The sequence below is a fragment of the Triturus cristatus genome, chromosome 2_1 (genome assembly GCF_964204655.1).
Source record: "Triturus cristatus chromosome 2_1, aTriCri1.1, whole genome shotgun sequence".
Taxonomy (NCBI): domain Eukaryota; kingdom Metazoa; phylum Chordata; class Amphibia; order Caudata; family Salamandridae; genus Triturus; species Triturus cristatus.
Genome location: NC_140581.1, coordinates 450,031,418 through 450,051,809, shown reverse-complemented (window position 1 = coordinate 450,051,809; position 20,392 = coordinate 450,031,418). Strand labels below are relative to the sequence as shown.

Here is a 20,392-nt window from a genome sequence, read left to right as displayed (position 1 = left end):
AAAACCTGGAACACCCTCCCAACCCACCTACAACAGACTCAAGACCTACTCGCCTTCAGAAGACACCTTAAGACCTGGCTCTTCGAGCAGTAGCGGCACCCACCCCGTCCCCCCCCACCCCTCAGCACCTTGAGAACCTCACGGGTAAGTAGCGCGCTTTTCAAGTACCCTGATTGATTGATTGAGACGTAGGTGCCAACCTATTTGACACAGCAGTATGCCCACACCCTGGGAGAAACAGGGGAATGGCTAGAATGCTCATTTGTCCAGATTTGGCAACAGGCACTTTCTCACCCCACCCCCTCTCCCTCTTTTCCCATAGTGTGGGGTGGTAAGCACCACCTATGCAGTGACATTAAAAGTATCAGGGAAGCAGATTAGCATGCAAACGACCAAGGTTATCAGTGGGCACCATGCACTTAAAGAGAACGAGAAGAGAGCAACGCTCTCGAGATGCCCCACAGTTTTTCGGGGTCAATTAACTAAGTCTCCTTGATAGGAAAACCATTTGGTTTGTAAAAAGAACCCAGTAAAAAGAAACTGTGAGGCATCTCGAGAGCATCCTCTCAAGTTCAAATCAACTACACCATCTAAGCAGATTGCTGGACGCCAGTATACACCTGACGAACAAGTTACTTACCTTCGGTAACGATGTATCTGTAAGAAACATTAGTTAGATTCCTCACCTTAGAATATCCCCAGGCGTCAGGATGGATCCGTAAAGATTTTTCGTCAGCAATACGTCAGCTAGGCGTCGTCTGCAGCTCTGCGTCCGTCGTCGGCGTCATGCGCCGGAATGACGGAGTACTTAGACGCCGCCCTCGCACGCTGACGTCAGTTCTTGTACATAGCTTTCCGCGCCAGGAACGCAGAGCCATGCAAGAGACCGACACTGGTGCCAAAAAAGTCTAGGGCCCTGAAAAGGATAACCTTAACCCTAGATGTCGGTTCGCAGAACGGGGAGGATGGGTGGGTTGGTGAGGAATCTAACTAATGTTTCTTAAAGCTACATTGTTACCGAAGGTAAGTAACTTGTTCCTCTGAAAGAAACCCGTTAGTTAGATTCCTCACCTTAGAATAGATACCCCAGCAATACCAACCTTGGTGGTGGGTCTGCGAACCAAGATCACACCAGAAAGTCCTGGAGAACAGAACGGACAAAGAAGCCGTCTCTCCGGACTTGGCTGTCCAGACAATAATGCTTGGCAAGCGTGTGCAGCGAGGCCCACGTTGCTGCCTGACAGATGTCCTGCAAGGGGACTCCTCGACCCAAGGCAGTTGTCGCTGTCATGGCCCGAGTGGAATGGGCCCTCAACCCAAAAGGAGGTTCCTTTTTAGCTAAGGAGTAACAAGCTTTGATGTACAAAACGACCCACCGAGAGATGGTTCGCTTGTGCACCGCCCTCACATTCTCAGCGCCCACGTAGCCAACGAAGAGTTGGTCGTCCACCCGGAACTGTTTTGTGCAGTCCAGATAGAAGGAGAGCGCACGTTTTAGGTCCAGTCGGTGGAGCCGCTCTTCCTCTTTCGAGGGATGCGGAGGCGGAAAGAAGGTGGGCAGCGTAACAGACTGCCCGATGTGAAAGGCAGTCACAACCTTAGGAAGGAAGGAAGGGCGAGTGCGGAGCACAACCTTGTCCGGATAAATAGAAAGGAAAGGAGGCTTAGAAGAGAGAGCCTGGAGCTCACTCACCCTTCTAGCAGAGGTGATGGCTACCAGGAAAGCAGTCTTAAGCGTCAAGAGACGAAGAGGACAATTATGAAGTGGCTCAAAGGGAGCACACATCAGATATGTCAAAACAAGATTCAAATCCCACGGAGGCATTACGAAAGGGACAGGAGGAAACATGTGAGTAATGCCCTTAAGGAAGCGAGAAACAACAGGGGATTTGAAGAGAGAAGGTTGATCAGGAAACCGAAGGAAGGCAGAGATAGCAGAAAGATAACCTTAAAGAGTGCCCAGAACAGAGTCATGCTGGGCCAAAGAAAGAAGGAAGAGGAGAACCTCAGAAAGAGGGGCGGAAAGGGGATCCACAGCCTTTGCTGTGCACCATGCCACAAATTTGTTCCACCTACAGGCGTATACCGTTTTAGTGGAGGGACGCCTGGCTGCCTGAATCACATCGCAGACTTCAGGTGGCAAGTCAAATGGCATCAACTGTCGCCGCTCAATCTCCACGCATGAAGGTGGAGACTGGACAGGTTCGGGTGGAGAACCGTCCCCTGCTGCTGCGACAAAAGTCCTCCTGAAGAAGCAGTCGTATCGGGGGATCGATTGACAGACTGAGTAGCTCGGGATACCAGTACCTTTGTGCCCAAGCCGGAGCCACCAAGATGACTTGGGCCCGGTCGCGCCTGATCTTCTTCAGCACTCTGTGCAGAAGTGGTATAGGCGGAAAGGCGTACAACAGACCGCAACTCCACTCGCGACGAAACGCGTCCCGAGCGAGTGCCGCCTTGGAAACTCCAACGCGCAGAACTGCTGACATTGCGCGTTCTCTTCGGTGGCGAATAGTTCTAACCAAGGCTCTCCCCACTGCTGAAAGAGGCCTTGCGCCATTCGTGATCCATCATGCACCGGCGGCTGAGTTCGTCTGCTCTGGCGTTCAGAGAGCCCGCCAGATGTTGAACCACCAGGGTGATGCCCTGATGTTCCAGCCATGTCCAGAGGCGCAGAGCCTCCTGACAAAGGGTCCATGACCCCACCCCGCCCTGTTTGTTGCAATACCATATGGCGGTGGTGTTGTCCATGAACACCTGCACCACACTTCCCCGGACAACGGGAAGGAATGCCTTCAGTGCAAGTCGGATCGCTCTCAGCTCCAAAAGGTTGATATGGAGCCGAGACTCCGCCGGAGACCAGAGTCCTCTGATCTCCGCCTCCCCCATCCCAGGAGGGACGCATCCGTCACCACTATGTGCTCCGGGTGGGGTAGGGAGAGGGATCTGCCGCTGACCCAATCGCGGTTCGTGAGCCACTACTGCAACTGTTTTGCAGTGCCCTCTGAGATCAAGACATGGTCGGACAGGTTGCCCCGATGCTGGGCCCACTGAAAACTTCAGGTCCCACTGCAGAGCCCGCATTCGCCACCTGGCGTGATGCACTAACAGGATGCAGGAGGCCATCAGACCCAGAAGCCGCAGCACCAACCTGACCGAAACCCGGGATAGAGGCTGAAAGATGGGAATCGGAGCCTGAATATCCCGGACCCGCTGCTCCGGAGGATAAGCCCAGGACTGCGCCGAGTCCAGAACCGCCCCGATGAAAAGGAGCTTCTGGGAGGGACTCAGATGCGACTTCGGCACGTTGATGGAGAACCCCAGCAAATGCAGGAGGTCGGCCGTAGTCTGGAGGTGGGAGACAACCTGCTGGGGCGAGCCCGCCTTCAACAGCCAGTCGTCGAGATAGGGGGAAGACCAGAACCCCTGATCTGCACAGATTAGCTGCGACCACCGCCATCACTTTCGTGAACACCAGAGGGGCACTGGTGAGGCCGAAGGGGAGCACCGTGAACTGGAAATGCTCCTGACCCACCGTGAACTGCAGGTAACGCCGGTGGGCCGGCAGGACGGGAATGTGAAAATAAGCGTCGTGCAAGTCCAACGCTACCATCCAGTCTCCTGGATCCAGGGCAGCCAGAACCTGAGCTAGGGTAAGCATCTTGAACCTCTCCTTCCGGAGGAAGGCGTTGACGCTCCTGAGGTCCAAGATAGGGCGTAGGCCCCCTTTGCTCTTCTTGGGAACCAGAAAGTAGTGGGAATAGCAACCAAGACCTACTTCTGGACCAGGAACGCGCTCGACGGCCCCCTTGGCCAAGAGGGCTGCAACTTCCTCCCGTAGAAGATTCAAGTGATCCCCCCACATGCGGTGGCATGGGTGGAGGGGTCGTCTCGAAGGGGAGGGAGTAGCCCCTTCGGACGATTTGCAGCACCCACCTGTCCGACGTGATTGAACGCCAGTGGAGAAGGTGATGGCGAACTCTGCCTCCCACTGGCGTGAAATGGGCCTGAAAGCACAGACTAGGAGGGCTTTGAGGCGGATGCTGCCGGGGTGGATGTGGACTGACCGGCACGTTGACCCCCGGGTACCGCCTCGGCGGAATCCACGTCCACGACCGCGTGCAGGTTGGATCTGCGGCCGGTGGCTAGGCGGACGTGAGGGGGCGCCCCTTCCTTGGCCACGAAAGGGACGAAAGGCGGAAGTTTGCGGTCGCGGCCCCGAGAGGCCCAAGGAATTGGCTGTAGCTCAGGAGTCCTTGAAGCGCACCAGCGCACTTGCCGCCTTCTCGCCAAAAAGGAGAGTGCCATCAAAGGGCATATCCACAAGGGTGCTCTGGACATCCCCTGGGAAAGACGTGGAACGCAGCCAGACGTGGCGGCGGAGCGCCATCGTGGTTGACATCGCCCTACCCAGCGTGTCCGTAGTGTCTAGTCCACATCGAATAGCATGTCGTGTTGCATCCCGCCAGTCGGCGCGAGCCTCGCCCAGGCCTCCTCCGGACACTGGGGCAGCACGTCCTCCACGAGAACAGCTTCTTACCGAACTGCTCTAGCCTCTTGGATTCCCGATCCGGGGGAGCGGACGGGAAGGAAGATTGGGAAGTAGAGGCCTGGATAACCAGGCTCTCGGGCGTGGGGTGTTGGGACAGAAAACTGGGGTCGCCCGGAGCAGGGCGGTGGCGCTGGGCCACGTTCCGATCCACAGGAGGTACTGTGGCGGGCTTGGACCAGGTGCCCTTCAGAACGTCCACTAGTGCCTCATTGAACTGCAGCAGAGGCTCCGAGGAGCTGGCTGACGGCTTAAGCACTTCAGTGAGGAGGTTAGTCCTCACGGCCACAGCAAGCAGCTCCAGCCCAAGGGCTTCGGCCGCCTTACGCAGCACCACTGAAAATGCAGCACCTTCTTCCGATCCACAGGAGGTACTGTGGCGGGCTTGGACCAGGTGCCCTTCAGAACGTCCACTAGTGCCTCATTGAACTGCAGCAGAGGCTCCGAGGAGCTGGCTGACGGTTTAAGCACTTCAGTGAGGAGGTTAGTCCTCACAGCCACAGCAAGCAGCTCCAGCCCAAGGGCTTCGGCCGCCTTACGCAGCACCACTGAAAATGCAGCACCTTCCTCCGAAGCCACAGTCGGAGGAGAGATGAAACCAGTGTCCGGGGAGGCGTTCAGACCACAGGCATCCCCCAGCTCATCAGCCCAGTCCTGAGATAAGTTGGCCTGCATGGCCAGAGGGTCCTCAGACCCCTCCCAGTCGCCCCAGTCATCCGATTCCTGATAAACAGGGGGAATCATCGGAGCCGGACGGTAGATGAAATTGTCATCCAATCGGCGCCAGGGCTGAACCGGGGAACGGCGTTGTCCGGAGACGGCGCCGGGGGTGGAACCGGTGTCAGCAGCGGCGGAGGAGGCGTCGTGAGGTCGACCGGCACCGACTGAGATCCAGGCCTGGATCCCACAGGGACCTGCGGCGTCGGGACCGAAGTCGACGACAGCGCCGGGGCCGGAGCCGCCGGCTCGCTAGGTCGGCAAGTCGACCCCGCGGGGCCCGAAGGCGCGCCGGCAGGCATCGACGGCAGAGCCAGGCCCCTCATGGCCGAGAGGAAGGCACTGATCTCCGCCGGAGTCGCGTCAGTCTCAGGGACCGGTAGGTATGGGGACGGATGCGGCTCCCGCGGCTCCGACGGACCCGCGGGGGTGGTACCACCCGTACACTCGACCGAGTCGCGCGACCGGCGAGGGGAGTCCGAAGAGCGATGTCACCTCTTGGGCTTCTTAGCATGCTTCGACTTACCCGAAGACTTTGACCCCGACGAGCGGTGGTGGTGGCTGCGGTTCCGCGACCGGTCCTTCGACCTCCTCCTGGACCGGGACCGTGAACGGCGCGGAGCCGAGTGTCGGAGCTCGAGAAGCTTATGGGACCGCTCCCGCCTAGCCTTCGAGGTCAAGGCCTGGCAGTCGTGGTCGGCCCCCAGGCAGTAAAGGTGCTTGCGGTGGTGGTCCGTCACCGACATCAGTCGATGACAGGAGTCACAGGCTTTAAACCCGGGCATCCTACCGGCACCAGTTCGAATCGAGTAGACAGAGTCCAAAAGGTTTTAGTCAAAAAGTGACTAAAGGGGTAAGCTCTTCCAGGACCGGCGCTGTCTGGCGCGGAAAAAAGAAGAACTGACGTCAGCGCACGAGGGCGGCGTCTAAGTACTCCAACTACGTCATTCCGGCGCACGACGCCGACGACGGACGCGGAACCGCAGACGACGCCTAGCGACGCGCAAGGGGTATTGCTGACGAAAAATCTTTCCGGATCCAGCCTGACGCCTGGGGATATTCTTTTTTTTTTTTTTTAATTTATTTTAGACAACTCCAGCAAGTAAAAAAGAAAAAGAAACCAGTAAAACCACTATCAATGAGGTCCTACTACACGCAGGGTAAATGTTGGGTTGAAGAACACGTGGAGTCAAAAAATACAAACAACCAAAAGGGTACATACAGAGACCAAATAAAGCTATAACGGTTATTGTAATAAAAGAGAATGTAGGAAACATATTGACATAGTTTTTATACATTAATTTGAAACACCTGCAGTAACCCAAGCTGTGATAGGGGACCAGATCTTATCGCCTCGTTTTTTGGACTTGAAGCCCCTAGTGGCATAAATTGCTAGCTCGTAATTATATATAGACAGAAATCTGGATAGCCACATTTGAAAATTAGGGGCATCCTAGTTTTTCCATAATGCTGCAAGAATAATTCTGTATATCGCAGTTCCAATAAAAAGAATAGCTTCCTCACTAGGGTTCAGCTTTAACGTACCATCATGCCCAAGCGTACAAATGGTGGGTGACACTGGCAATTTACGCCCAAAGATCTCCTCCCAGAATTCCCATATCATTCTTTTTAGTTGCGTAAGCTTATCACAATAGTAGAACATATGTATTAGCGTAGCGGGTCCCAGATTACACCTTGGGCATTTATCATTGCTTCTTCTCCCCCATAAATACAATTTAGCTGGAGTGAAGTAGAGATTATAAATAGTTTTGTACAGTTGTGTTTTTAGATTTGTAGAAAGTAATAATTGTGAAGACATAGACAGGACCTTGTCAATGTCTATGTCTGAGTTGTCAAGCCTGTTAATCCAAGATATCTCAGTCTGTATTATATCATCTGGTGAGTTCTCATGGAGAAGCGTATAGATTGTGCCAATTCTAGAAGTAGGCCTGAAGGTCGCTTCTATAAGAGAGCTTCTACTCCAACTTATATTAGATAACTGGGAGTTTATGATTGATCTTATTTGAAGGTATTTCAGATAATCGTCTCAGGTATACTAAATTGACTTTGGAGGGTAGTGAAACCAGCCTTCATATCTGTACCCAGAAAATCTAAAAGGGAAATAATTCCCTGTCTCTCCCACCTGGCCGAGACTGAATCATTCGTGCTTTGTGGTAGTAAAGAAGAGTGCCAGAGTGGAGTATAGCGGCTTAACCTGGGGATATTCATTTATTTGGTGATTTTACGCCAAACTTTCCATGCCCCAGTAATAACTTTGAACTTAACCTTCTTAAAATAGCTAGGCTCAAGTTGTCTCAGGAATAATCCTCTAGTACTGTGGCCGAGGGCTAGTTCATATATAGAAGGTATATCGGACTCTTCCCTATTAGCAGCTGGATTAACCAATGGGCAAGTTGTTGGAGGAAGGCAGCCCAGAAATATAAAAGAAGCTGTGGGATTGCGAGCCCCCCTCTATCAAGTGGAAGAGACAGATATTTTAGCGATCTTCTAATCTTGCCATTTTGCCAGACAAATTTTGAAAACTGTGAGTCCAAGATTTTAATAAATTTGTCTTCCACTAACAGGGGAATTGCACGAAACAAATACAGTATTTTAGGAAAAACAGTCATTTTGATGAAATTCCCTCTCCCTATGATAGATAGCTGCAGGCTATTCACTCTTGTTAGGTCTTGTTTAATCAAATCAATCAGGGGTTCATAATTAGCTTTAGAACTTTTTTGAACTGTAGCAGATATACGGACCCCTAAGTAAGTTGCCAATTCGGACCGTCTAGTATCTGCAAACTGTGTATTTTCTGTGCATAGTATATTAGTTTTATTTTTGTTCAGAGAGTATCCCGAATAAACACCAAACTGCTGTGTGATTACCTCTATCTCGGCTATAGCTGTCTCGGGGTCAGGTGTTACAACAGCCACGTCATCAGCATAGGCTAAAACTTTAGTTTCAAATAGTCCTGTCACCACTGGTGTAATTCTACTATTCTCTTATATTTTAAGTATGAGAGGATTGATGTATAAAGCAAATAATATCGGGGAACATGGACATCCCTGCCTTGTGCCTCTCGAAATTTTGATAGTGTTTGACTCGCACCCCATAACCTGAAGCTTAGCCTTTGGATCGATATACATAGCCTTAATTGATTTGATAAAACCATGTCCAAAATTATATCGTTCTAAGATAGCCCACAAAAACTCCCATGACACTCTATCAAAAGCCTTCTCGGCATCTAGAAGAATCATTGACATCTGGCCACCAGTTGTTGCAGTAATGTCGAATAGCGTTATTGCTCTACGAATGTGATCCGTAGTGCCCTTCCCTGGAATAAAACCGTGTTGCCATGGGGTGACCAGATGTACAATGACCTTCCTTAACCGATTGGCAAATATTTTGGCGTATAATTTCGAATCGGAGTTAATCAGTGAAATAGGGCGATAGGAGGATGGAGAGTCTGTTGGTTTGCCTTTTTTGGCAAAGATGATTATGTTGTTATCCTGCCAAGATGCAGGCGTGATTCCATTACACTGAATACCAAGAAATAAATCTAATAAAAGCGGTAATATTTTGCCTAAGACTCTGTATAGCTCCAGCGGCAGTTTATCGGGGCCTGCTGCTTTTCCCACAGGTAGTTCCGCAAGGGCGAGTTCTATCTCGATTAGTGTTATTTCTTCCTCCAAGCTGTTCTTAGAGGTATTGTCTAATCTTTTATCTGAGCAAGTTGCAAAGTTGCACAAAAATGTATTTATTTCCTCCAGGTTGTATGAGATGCCATTCTGATATAAACTCTGATAATAGTGTTGTAGTATATCAACTATATCTTTAGTTTGTGTATAATTTTGGCCATTAGATTTAATAGAGGGGATTGTATTTTGGGAGGCCATTTGTCTTGTTCGCAGGGCCAATTGTCTGCCAACTTTTTCCCCGTTCTCATAGAGATTTCTTTGCTGGGTTCTAAAAGTTTCCGCAGCTTTCTTTGTTATTTCTTTATTTAGGTCATTTTTTACAATTAAAATCTGACGAAGTAGATCTGACCCGTCTGTTCTTTGTAATAGCGATAAGGTGTGCGCGGCTTCTAGGCTGGCTAATTCCCCTAATTTCTTGTTAAACTCTGCAGTCTGTTGTTTCTTAATCCTGGCTACATAGCTGAGGGTTTCCCCTCTTAGCGCAGCTTTAAAACAATCCCAAACTATGTTCCTGGGAGCACTGTATCGATTTAAATCGAAGTAACACTGAGCCCAGTTCCTAATAAAATTAACATAATCACTATTAACCAAAAGTTTCCTATCAAAAGTCCAAACTGAGGGTTTTCTAGCTATGTTCGATAAATTGATGGTAAGGGCTAGGGCATTGTGATCTGAGATTAATTTAGGATGTCTTACAATCGTTGCTAAATCAGAGATATTTCTAGTGGTAAATATATAATCGATTCTGCTATATTTATTGTGTGGATTTGAAAAAAATGTATACCCCGGGTCCCCTTGGTGTTTAAGGGACCAGATATCAATTAGATTATGGCTCTTAAGAAGTGAATTAATAGCTCTGAATACTCTCGGTTGTCTACCATAACAGCTATGGTTACCTTGAGTATCATTAACAGAATCGAGTGCGATATTAAAATCACCGGTCAAAATTAGTGGACCAGACCATCCTGCCAATTCTAGTTCTAAACTTTCGAACATAGAGGGATCGTCCAGGTTTGACCCGTAGACGGAGCAGATGGTTATCCCTACGGTAAGCTCCACTATTACCCATCTACCAAACTGGTCGACTGCTTGACGTATGGGCATCCCTAAATAACTCTTGCCTAAAATGGCCACCCCGTGAATATTTGTTGTTTGAGTTGTGGTTGCCAATAAGTTATATCCCGGAATTTTGAGTAGGCTACGCATTGCCCAGGGTAAATGGGTTTCTTGCAGACATATTATATCTAGAGACTTGCGTTTTATTATCTCCGACAGCCGCCCTCGCTTCCCTCTGTCATGTAGCCCTGCTATATTCCAGCTACATATATTTATCCTCCCCATGGTCCTGAGTGGTTTGATCTTTTGCTAGTACTCAAATCTGTATGTACCCTACAATACCCAAGCATTTTACGGTCTATCATGATTATTTGGATTCTTTTATATGGAGTTGTCTGTTTTTTATTATTTTTGTTCCCTTCCCCATCCACTCCCTCCCACCCCATCCCAACCCGCCCCCCCCCACTCCCAAAATGAGGCAACAAGACTCCATTAGAGTCTAGATGTGATGAAAGTGCATCATGCTGTCAGGCCCCCACCCAGTAAGCTAAGTGAGAGAATAGAGAATAAAGAACCCCCTCTTCTTTTCCCTTTCCCCCCCCCCCTTCACCTCCCACCTGTCTGTCTGTCCTCCTTTTCTTTTTTCAGAAAGAGAAAAGAACAATAACAAAACAGAATTACTTTGGTGAGAGGTTCTAAGTTAGCAATGATTGTATTATCCATCATACAAAAATGCCTACTAGGGCTGGATTTTGACCCGCAAATTGCTTTCTTGGACAATATCTCACAGCCCACTGATACCTCACATCATATCAGCGTATCAGCATATTTTTAGACATATTTACGTTATTTTAAATGTTAAATAACACCAACAACCTCAGCCTTCAGTGGGGTTATTTTAGGCTGTCGAGATACTCTTGTGCTGCTATCTCCGAGACAAAAAATTTCACCTGCCCCCCATAGACAACTTTCAACCGTGCTGGGTTGTTGAGGTACACTATTGCCTTCTTGTCTTGGAAGGGTTTTATGAGCTGGCGCAGCCTCCATCTTCTCTCCACAGTTGTATGGCAAAAGTCAGGGCGAGTAAAGTATGTTATATCTTTAGATGTACGTTTGGCGTCAGGCCGTGCCTTCTCGAACACTGCCTGTCTTAGCAGGAAATTGCCAAAATAAACTAAGATAGCCCTTGGGTATGCACCAGGTTTGTCAGGGTTTTTTTGAGTGAGAGGCATACGATGTGCTCGTTGTACTTCAGTGTCCCAGTTCCAATTTGACAGCTCCGGCAGAGAATCTCGGAGGATGTTAACAATAAATGAGCGGATGTCCTCTCCCTCAGATTTCTCGGGTATTCCTAAAATGCGCAGGTTGTTTCTGCGCTGGCGGTTTTCATAATCCTCCAGCTTCCATCTAATATCCCCTATCTGTAGTTCGTTTGACTCCACCCGCTCTTGGACCGCAACGACTTTGGTTTCGTTAGCCAGAATTCTGGTTTCTATTTCAGACAGTCGGTCCCCAAAAGAACTACACGTTTTGGCCAGCTTTCTCACCACACCTTGTACCTTACGGAGAGCTGCTTGTGCCCTGCGCCCATCCAGTGAGGTCTCTTCGCGGTGTGCGGCTATCGCTTGTAGAACAGTATCTATAGACGCGGCCGGCGGGGTATTTGGAAGAATTAGATCTGTCGGAGTTAATTGTTCGGTGTGAGTGTGGTCCCAGTGAAGAGCCATACCATGTGATTTATTACCCCGCTTATTGAGGATTTTTTTTTGCTTGGTTTTAACTGTAGTTGGCTCTCCCTCAGCGTCTGTTGCGCTATCAGACTCATCGGACAGGTATGAGGCTGATGTATCGCCCCATGCAGCCCCCTGTTCTGCTTCATCAGAGAAAGAGAAGAAATCGCTAGCTTCTTTCATTGTGTGCTAAGCTGGCAGTGCTGCGATCATCTAGAGCTGGTGAGGCTCCTTTATTTTTAGGTGTCTCCCGGACCCTACTTAAAGCCTGAGTTGAGTCAATGATTGTATTAGCTGCTGGCCCCGGTTGATTGTGTACCCTTGGGTTGGGAAAATCCTGCGTCGGGGTTTGCTTAGTAAGTAGTTCGATCCTTAGGTTTGTATCTATTTCAGCATCGTTAATTAGACCAGGATCCTCCTCCACTGCAGGAGACAATTCATTAATAATGGGGGTCACATTATCTCTGTTTATACCAGGTTGTGTACCCACCTCAAAGTTAGCGTGTAGCTCTGCCTGCTGCTGAGACGGAGTTGAGCTGCCCAAGTCAATCTCCTCAGGCGGAAGTCTTTCAGCTCCAGTAGTTTTGTTGCCTATCGATGTCGTTAGGGGGATGGACCGAGAGCAGGACCGCTCTTCCCCTCAGTATGCGAATCCTGTCGCTGTTTTTCCTGGCCTGGAAGCAAAGACGAGCCCTTCCGCATTAGATCCACCACCGAGGGCCCAGGAGCCTCCCTACGCGTGTCTTTCTTCCGGGTCACGACTCCCGGCTTGGAGGAATCCGTCACGGCCGCCGCCTCAGATCTCTGAATCCGTGCGTCAGCTTTTTCCTGGATCGCTGCTTTGTCCATTCCTCGGCGCTCTGGAGCTTCGCGCTGGGTCTGCCTTGTTGCTCTTGAGCGGGCCACTGTCGATGATAAAGCAGACGGAGCGGCAACTTTGGGAGCCATAACTGCCTGCATCCCCACGTCCCGACACAGCGTTGTCTTGACCTGACATGCACCGTCACAGTGATCCGGTCTATTTACCAAGGTAAGCGGGGTGAGGTGTAGAATATGCCTCAAAACTGTCCAACCAATGTAGGAGTAACAGGTCCAGATTGCAAGGCACGCCGAGGGAGTGAGATCCATGGGCGCTTACTGCTAGCTGTTGAGATTAATTGGGCTTAAAGCTGTTAAACGATACCGTAGCTATTTTTTTCAGTTACTACTCATCATCGTAATCCTTGGGTTACATCAAAGGTTAAACCGGCAACGTTATCAGGGTTCTCTCAGCATAACCGATCTGGGACCTGACGCGTGAGCACTGCGGTCCGTATCAGATCGCCATCTTGCCTGCCCCCACACTGTGGATATTCTAAGGTGAGGAATCTAACTAATGTGTTTCTTTCAAATATGCTTTGCATGGTTATGTGCAACAGGATCTTCCTTAATTACAAGAAGCACACCACACTTGCAGTGCACGTATCCCTCACTGCTGGTGACTGGTGCTAACCCCACCTCTTCAAGCTTCCTTCAACTGAAACAGTAGTCGCAGGCAGGTTGATAAAGGTTGGGGGGCAAGGAGGAAAGAGGATTTTCTGGTGGCCCCAAATAGGTCTCCATAGGTCAGATTCATCATGGCTACACACCTGATGCAGAATTGGTACACCAATCGGACAGAACTGACATTGATTGTGAATGTTCTTAAAATATCAGTATTTTAGAGATTGAAACTACTGGGGCTCTGAATCAATTCTCCATACTTACTCTCGCTTGGCCAAGAATGGACATCTAATATTTTTAATTGAGTGATTTATTGACCCAGAAAAACAAAAATGTTCTCGTTGCTACACCCAAAGCACCGGAGACATTGGTAACTATCTTTAGGCTTCAAAATGAGCTTGAAATTTAAGAGAGTACATATTTCACGGGCAGATTGAAAAACGGAATCTTAGTTCTACAGACTCAAGTGATTCTTTATTGACAGTGTGACAGATTAAAGATACGACTGTGGCTAAGAAGAATTCATGAAATACCTAACCATCAATCTAAAGCAGAACCACTGGTCCTACCATGCTGTGGAGAAGAAGGACCACTAAATGAAATAATTGGCAGGATACATGAAGTAGAAAGAAGAGGGAAAAGGACAGGTTATGAAAGGGCAGTGTAAAAAGAGTTTTTGAAGAAAAACCACAGTGGTTTTCAAGGCGGAGGGAATAACATTTTGAAGGTACAAAAAGAAAGAATTTGAAAAGAGGAAAAAGGAAGAATAATAAAGTGTGTAGATGAAAGGTACAGGACTGGGCTGGATGAATTAAGAGTTTGGGAGTTGGAGGAAGAACTGAGCTCCTGGAGAAGAGAGGTATTGTGAGGGGGGAGGGAAATGAATGTAATTCAGATGTTAAAGGAGGCATGTAATCCAGCAGGCAATGGATAAACGAAAATATAACACTAGGATAAAAGCTGCAAAATTAAAACATTTTGAAAACTGAAAGGAAAAAGAAACGAGAATAAATTACAGAAATTAAAGCAGTTATAATATTAATTCACCATGACATCAGACCAGATTAGATGATTCTTACAAAATAAGGAGGAGTGTTTCTCTTGGAAATCAATGAGAGTATTTTTACTGTAGCAGCTCAAAATTATGCATTCTTTACCTTAAGTCATACCTGATGGAAACATTCAGTTTTGGGTGGGGAGAGGGTGGTGGAGCACATAGGAGTATTTACTGTGTTTGAAATAATTAGATACTAACTCACAACACACTTTAAAAATACTCCGTATTCCAGGAAAAAAAGGTTAACTTAATTAGAACGATACCCAAATGTTATTTTGAATTTATTAACAAAATCGTTCTTTGCCTGTAGAAATATCTGCTGTACTAAACTATTCTATGATTTTTTATGCCAAATAAAAGGTTTCAAAACTAGCTGTAGGTTATACCCATGGAAAAAAATTAAATATATTTGGTCCTTGCAAATCAGTTGAGCCAGCCAATCCAAGCTGATATCCAATACTCCGTGCTGATCGTTCTAGCACATGAAAAACCCTAAGTAAAATGAGTGACAGTGCAAGTGACTGTTGCACCCAGGAGTGCAGCTTTAACACCTTTCTTGTAGTTTTTGTGACCTTATAATAAAATTAGGATTCGAAATGTTAACATACCGGCTCGATCACTTCCACGTTGCGAACTGACGGATCAGGAGCCACCTCTGGCCAGTTAGATAATTCCAGGTAGGCGGTGGCCTTGGTATTAAGAGTGTGCGACAGAGTGCCGAGCTGGAAACGGTCCCTATCTGTCAAGATAAAAAAAAATGAAGGTAGAATGAGGGAAGAAATAAACTATAACACAAGCAACCCCCATATTCACAGATAAAGACAAATGCCGTTATGTTTCTTAAAATGTCATGAAACAAATATAAACTATGAAAGCTCCACAGAGGTCAAAAACCTGATTTAATCTCATAGATTACAATAATCTCTCCCATAATGGTCAATAAAAAAGCTAATCAATCAGCTGGTTTCTAGGTGTTGCTCTGAAAGGTAGCTTCTCGAAAAATGACTTTACTGTGAATATTAAGAATGACAGCACAGTTAAACCATCCATATACATGCCTAGGCGCAAACACTTCTAGAATGTTAATCGTTTTTGCAGCAGCTTCTGCTCAAATTTCTTCTTTTACAGAAGAAAACGGTCTAAACAATAGAAGTAATTACAAGAGGAAAACGGAAGCTATTTACGTGATTCGTGAAATCCGCAGACAATGAAATATCATTAGTTTGTATACAAATAAATCATTTTGCTGCACCTACGGCCAGGCAAACAAAAACACTGATCTCAAAACGTTAAGTGTCTTAATTCACAATTTTAACACATTTATTTGATAGTGTGTTAAAATGTATTGACGTTAGTGAATTGCTAATGCATTGAACGGTTTTACTAAGTCTTCAACGAACAAAAAATGCGGCCAGGTTTTAATTATACTCACGATGCAAGTTCCTTGTGCTTTATCAAACACAGTATATATGCGAAAACCAAGACGACAAAAATAATGTTGTGAGCTTCGACAGTAGTACTCAAAGAATGATGATTTACATTCCTTCCAACTCAAGTGAAGAACAAGTGAAGAACAAGATACAACCCACACAATTTTTGTTTTTCGAGGAAAGTACTTTAATTCACAATAGGTCTATAGACAACAAAAGGTATCAGGTACTCAGTGTCTCTGGTGCGAGGCTACTACTTCCTGGTTAGGATGCCCTCTCTGCTCCCCATTCTACCTCCCTATCCTAAAAGCCCCCTTCTGTGGGTACAGACCTCTCGGTCTGGTAGGCAACAGCAGGCACTCAGTGTCTCAGTGGTATTCTCACCAAGACTTCATGCCCGCTGCTGGCCTTTCGCACTTTGGTCCTGACCCTCCAGCTTGGTGGGAAGACCTACCAGCTAGAGGAGTAGCAGGCAGCTGCCTCACTTCCTAGTAGTAGTTGCCAGGTCACGCAGCAGAGATCTGCTGTGTGGCTGTCTTTATTCAGCAGCCCCCTTTTTAAGATAAACGGCATCGGCTGGGGATCTGGATGCTCAGGGCCTCCTTCCTCCTGGACTGTCCAAGGAATTGGATAGTCAGCTGATCCACCTTCCCAAGGATTGAGGTGGAAATGCAATCTGCTTACAGTCACAGGTGGGGGACAGCAGTTGAGTTACTTCAAGGCGATGCAGTTCAGTGGCAGTGGCTTACTCCGAACAGGCGGTCCAGTAAGTGCCTTGGTTAATAGCACAGTCACTTAGGCACCCAGTTACCAAGTGGCTAAGGGGAGCAGCTTCACTTTTAGGGGAGTTGTCCGCTCAGGCGCAGGTTGGGAATGTGCCATGTGATTAGAAACTACAAAAGTCTGTTGGGGCACACTGGGCAGTGCCACCATCTTTAGCCACGCAGATAACTTAGATACACTTGAGGTAAGTACCACAGGCTGCAGCAGCAAAGATCGAAGGAGTGATCAATTAAGGCACACTTCAGCAGTGCCTTGAAACCTCTGCTTTGGTGTTGATAACTGGCACTGAGCTAGTCATGCTTTCAGGAGTCCGTTAGATAGACCCAAGCAGTTTTTGAGCAACTTGATACCCATGGGTGTCCTTTACATTTTGTGAAATTTGCCTTCTCTCAGTGCTGCTTTCACAGGCACGATGACAACCATCCAAGAGGACCTTCCATCTCATACTAGGGAGTATGCCTGCCAGGTCTTCACCAGCTGTGGAAGCAGGTTTCCCTCTGCTTGGACAGAAACACAATGGTGTCGCGTGTCAATAAAAGTCATAATCTGCGCTACAGCAAGTACTGACTTATTCATATGAAGGACAGACCTTGGTGCCTCATAACTTCAAATTAGGTATAGGTGGTTTTGTTGGCTTCTGGAACAGTACCCTGCCATCCAGTAATGGATAACTGTAGATCCCTAACTGACAAAGATGAGGGACACCAATTGAAAATACATGACAGTGACTAGAGGCTGAAGGCAGAATTCAGAACTGTTCGTGTTAGACACGGACTATAAATTGACGGTATCAAATAAATATTGAATGTATTAGGAGATAACATATCTCATTTAGTAAGACTTCCTATCCTAGTAGAAAGACTTATGTTCAGTAGTGGCCACTAATGTCCCATTTAGTGATGGGTTAAGCTGTGTAATTTTCCGAAACCGTTCAGCAAAAAGTCCCTTAGAATCATATCTTTTGGGCTCTCCTCCAGCACCACTGTCATTCCATTCGCTGCCTTCCCCCGAACTGTCTTTTGTTTGACACGCAATGCTGTTCTTCATGAACACCATCACTGTCATCAAGATCATCATTACCTTCATCAACCATCTCTTCACCTTGCAGTGACATCCTTTCAGGAAAAGGAGCTGCAGACAAATTGAGGGCCTGGAGTTGGTTAAGATTGGGGTGGTAGAGTTTATCTTTGGGGACAGACCAGAAGTCTTTGAGGTAGGGAGAATTCTGCATGTGCCAAGAACTTACCACTAAGAGTTGGCTACTTAGCATACATTACATCATGCTTTTAAGAGTTTCTTGTCAATCACAATCATGCAGATCTATGAACTACAGACGATGGTAAGGTAACCAATCAGGCTTGTGAAAAATTTGAAATTCTGGTCAGAGGACTGTCCTGCTTATCTTAATGCAAAGATATACATAAAAGTAACCCCGGCAAATGTTTTAAAAACTACAGCTACCCAAAATAGTCCAAATATTTACATCAAGGCCCGATTCTAGCAAATTCTCTAACTACAAACATGGTTTGGGGTAAATATTTCCAGTAATTTGAGAACTATGGGAGAGTAACGTTTAACAGGGTTTTTACATGCAAATACCCAAACTTTATTTTTTTTAAAACTTTATTTATTGATTTTCCATAACAAGCAAAATACGATACAAGTAAGCCATGAGTAGTACAGGATGTTCAAATATTGTCCATATCATAGATTACATTTACCAAGATCTTTGCAGCAGTGTTGTTCCTGGTTTACCTGGGGAGTTGCTCAGCATATCTATACACGTCCGTGTTTACTTTGCTGTGAGCATTGCATCATCATCTGTCTCAATGTGCTGCGGTTGGGTGTCAAGTCTAGTTTGTGAGCCTGCCGGGTCCTGTGAGTCAAGTAAGTATGAGCGGAGTGGTTGCCAGATGTCGAGAGGGCTAGAGGCTGGGGGTTGCAATTGCGCATATAGATCACTGCTCGTATTACAGTATGTCATACTATATAACCAGGCTTTTAGCGTTGGTGGGTGTTCACTGCCCAGTGCACCGCCACCTCTTTTTCTACAAGCAGTAGGGCGATTGCGATGAAGCGCCGTGCTGACTTGGGAAAATTGTGCACATATTCCATGAGGGCCTGCAGTGCGGTGAGCTAAATGTCCAGTTCAGTCATGCGGGACAAGTCCTCGAATATTGCCCTACAATATTTGGCAATCCTGTCACAAGTCCATGTCATGTGTGCAATGTCTGCTAATGGTGAGTGGCACTTGATGCATGTGTGGAGGCGTGTCTAGTCCATCCGGAGTACCTTGACAGGAGTGATGTATGCACTCCATATAAACTTAAAATGTAGTAATTTGTGTTTGTGATTAAAGAAGACCAGGCGCGTCTGTTCACAGCGTTAATGCCATTGAAAGCCAGAGATGGGTTGGCCCAGGTCCTGTTCCCATGCAGCGCGGACCTCTGCATCTCTATTAGGTAACATAGCTATGGCAGACTTGTACATTTTTGACATCAGGTGCTCCCTGCCTGTATCTTTGATAAATAGTGCAAGCGGGGGGAATTCAGTTGGTTCGAGAGGGTAACTGGAAATTTGAGCTCTAAGTGCCCCCTGCAACCTCCGCAGTACAAACTTGTCCATAAATGAGGCTTCTCTGAAACACATGTCCTCAGTGCATGAGAAGACATGCCCGTTGGGGAACAAGTCCCCGAATGTTACCAGGTTATGTTTAGACAGAGTGCATTCTACTAGGGCTTCCTGCGTGATTAGTAACCAAAGGTTACCTGCCAATGGAATAGCAGAGGAGTAGAGAGAATGGTTCCCGGTTGCCCGGATAAGTCGCTGCCAGGCCCAGCTAGTTGTGGAGAGTGTCTGAATGTCGTTTGGGTCGCGAGGAAGGCCTGCCGGTAATAGCGCTGCTAAGGGTGTGGGGTGCACTAGATTCGCTTCAGGTCTAAGGTAGGGGGCCTGGGTGTCAAAGTGGTACCAGTGCCTTGCCAAACTGCACTGGGTTACCAGATAATATATGCAGAAATTTGGGACCCCAAACCCTCCATGTTCATACGGCAATGTTAACGTGTCCCAACTGATCTGAGGTTGTTCACCGCCCCACACAAGTCTTTTTAAATGCGTGCGGAGTATTGAGAAAAAACTGTTATATAATGGTATTGGGATGTTTTGAACTAAATATTAAAATTGGGGTAGAACGACCCTTTTTATTATAGCGATTCGACCCGCCATGGTGAGAGGTAGTTTCAACCAGCATTAAATTTTCCCGCCCAATTTCTCCATTGCCAGGCCATTATTAAGCTGTAGGATTAGTTCCGGGTCCTTGTGAACGAGGTTACCCAAATATTTGACTGAGTCCTCACACTATGTTAGTGGGTATTCAGTATTCCAATCGCACTGGGCTGCTGTTAACGGGAACATTTCCGATTTGCCCCAATTTATGTGCTGCAAATACCCAAACTAAGAAAGAATAACTTTAGGTCCCGTTAACCAATCTGCATCAGATTTGAAACACAGAACCGGAGTTGGCTGACCAAGTGTCTGCAACAATTATTGCAGATTGATTTAATGAGTCAAAAGCAAAAGTTAATTTTAGAAAAATGCCACTTCCTATTTAAAATCCGACTCAACCATAACTAGTCTAAGACGCCTAAACATACGTAAGTCTGTGCGTAGGTAGACTAAAGTGGGTTAATAATTTATATTACCTTTTAAACCGAAGACAAGAAAGTTATTTCACTGACTCGGGAAAACAATTAAAACGATTTAATGGGCACAACTGTTTTGTTCAAACATTGTCATACTGAGAAAGTACCACAACTAGTGCATCAAAATGACAGCAAAGGTTGATTAAGCAACAAACAGAGAATGTGATTAGAGTGTGTGAGTGGCAG

At 47.2% G+C, this 20,392-nt stretch overlaps 1 protein-coding gene across 2 annotated transcripts in view; it reads right to left on the bottom strand.

Moving 5' to 3' along the window:
* AP3B1 (adaptor related protein complex 3 subunit beta 1) overlaps positions 1-20,392 on the bottom strand; it is a 1,836,520-nt gene that overhangs the window by 769,972 nt on the left and 1,046,156 nt on the right. For both annotated transcript variants that reach the window (XM_085632261.1, XM_085632260.1), the window contains exon 17: positions 14,901-15,031. In XM_085632261.1, the coding sequence (XP_085488387.1) occupies positions 14,901-15,031 (131 nt within the window). The remainder of the gene's footprint in view (positions 1-14,900; positions 15,032-20,392) is intronic.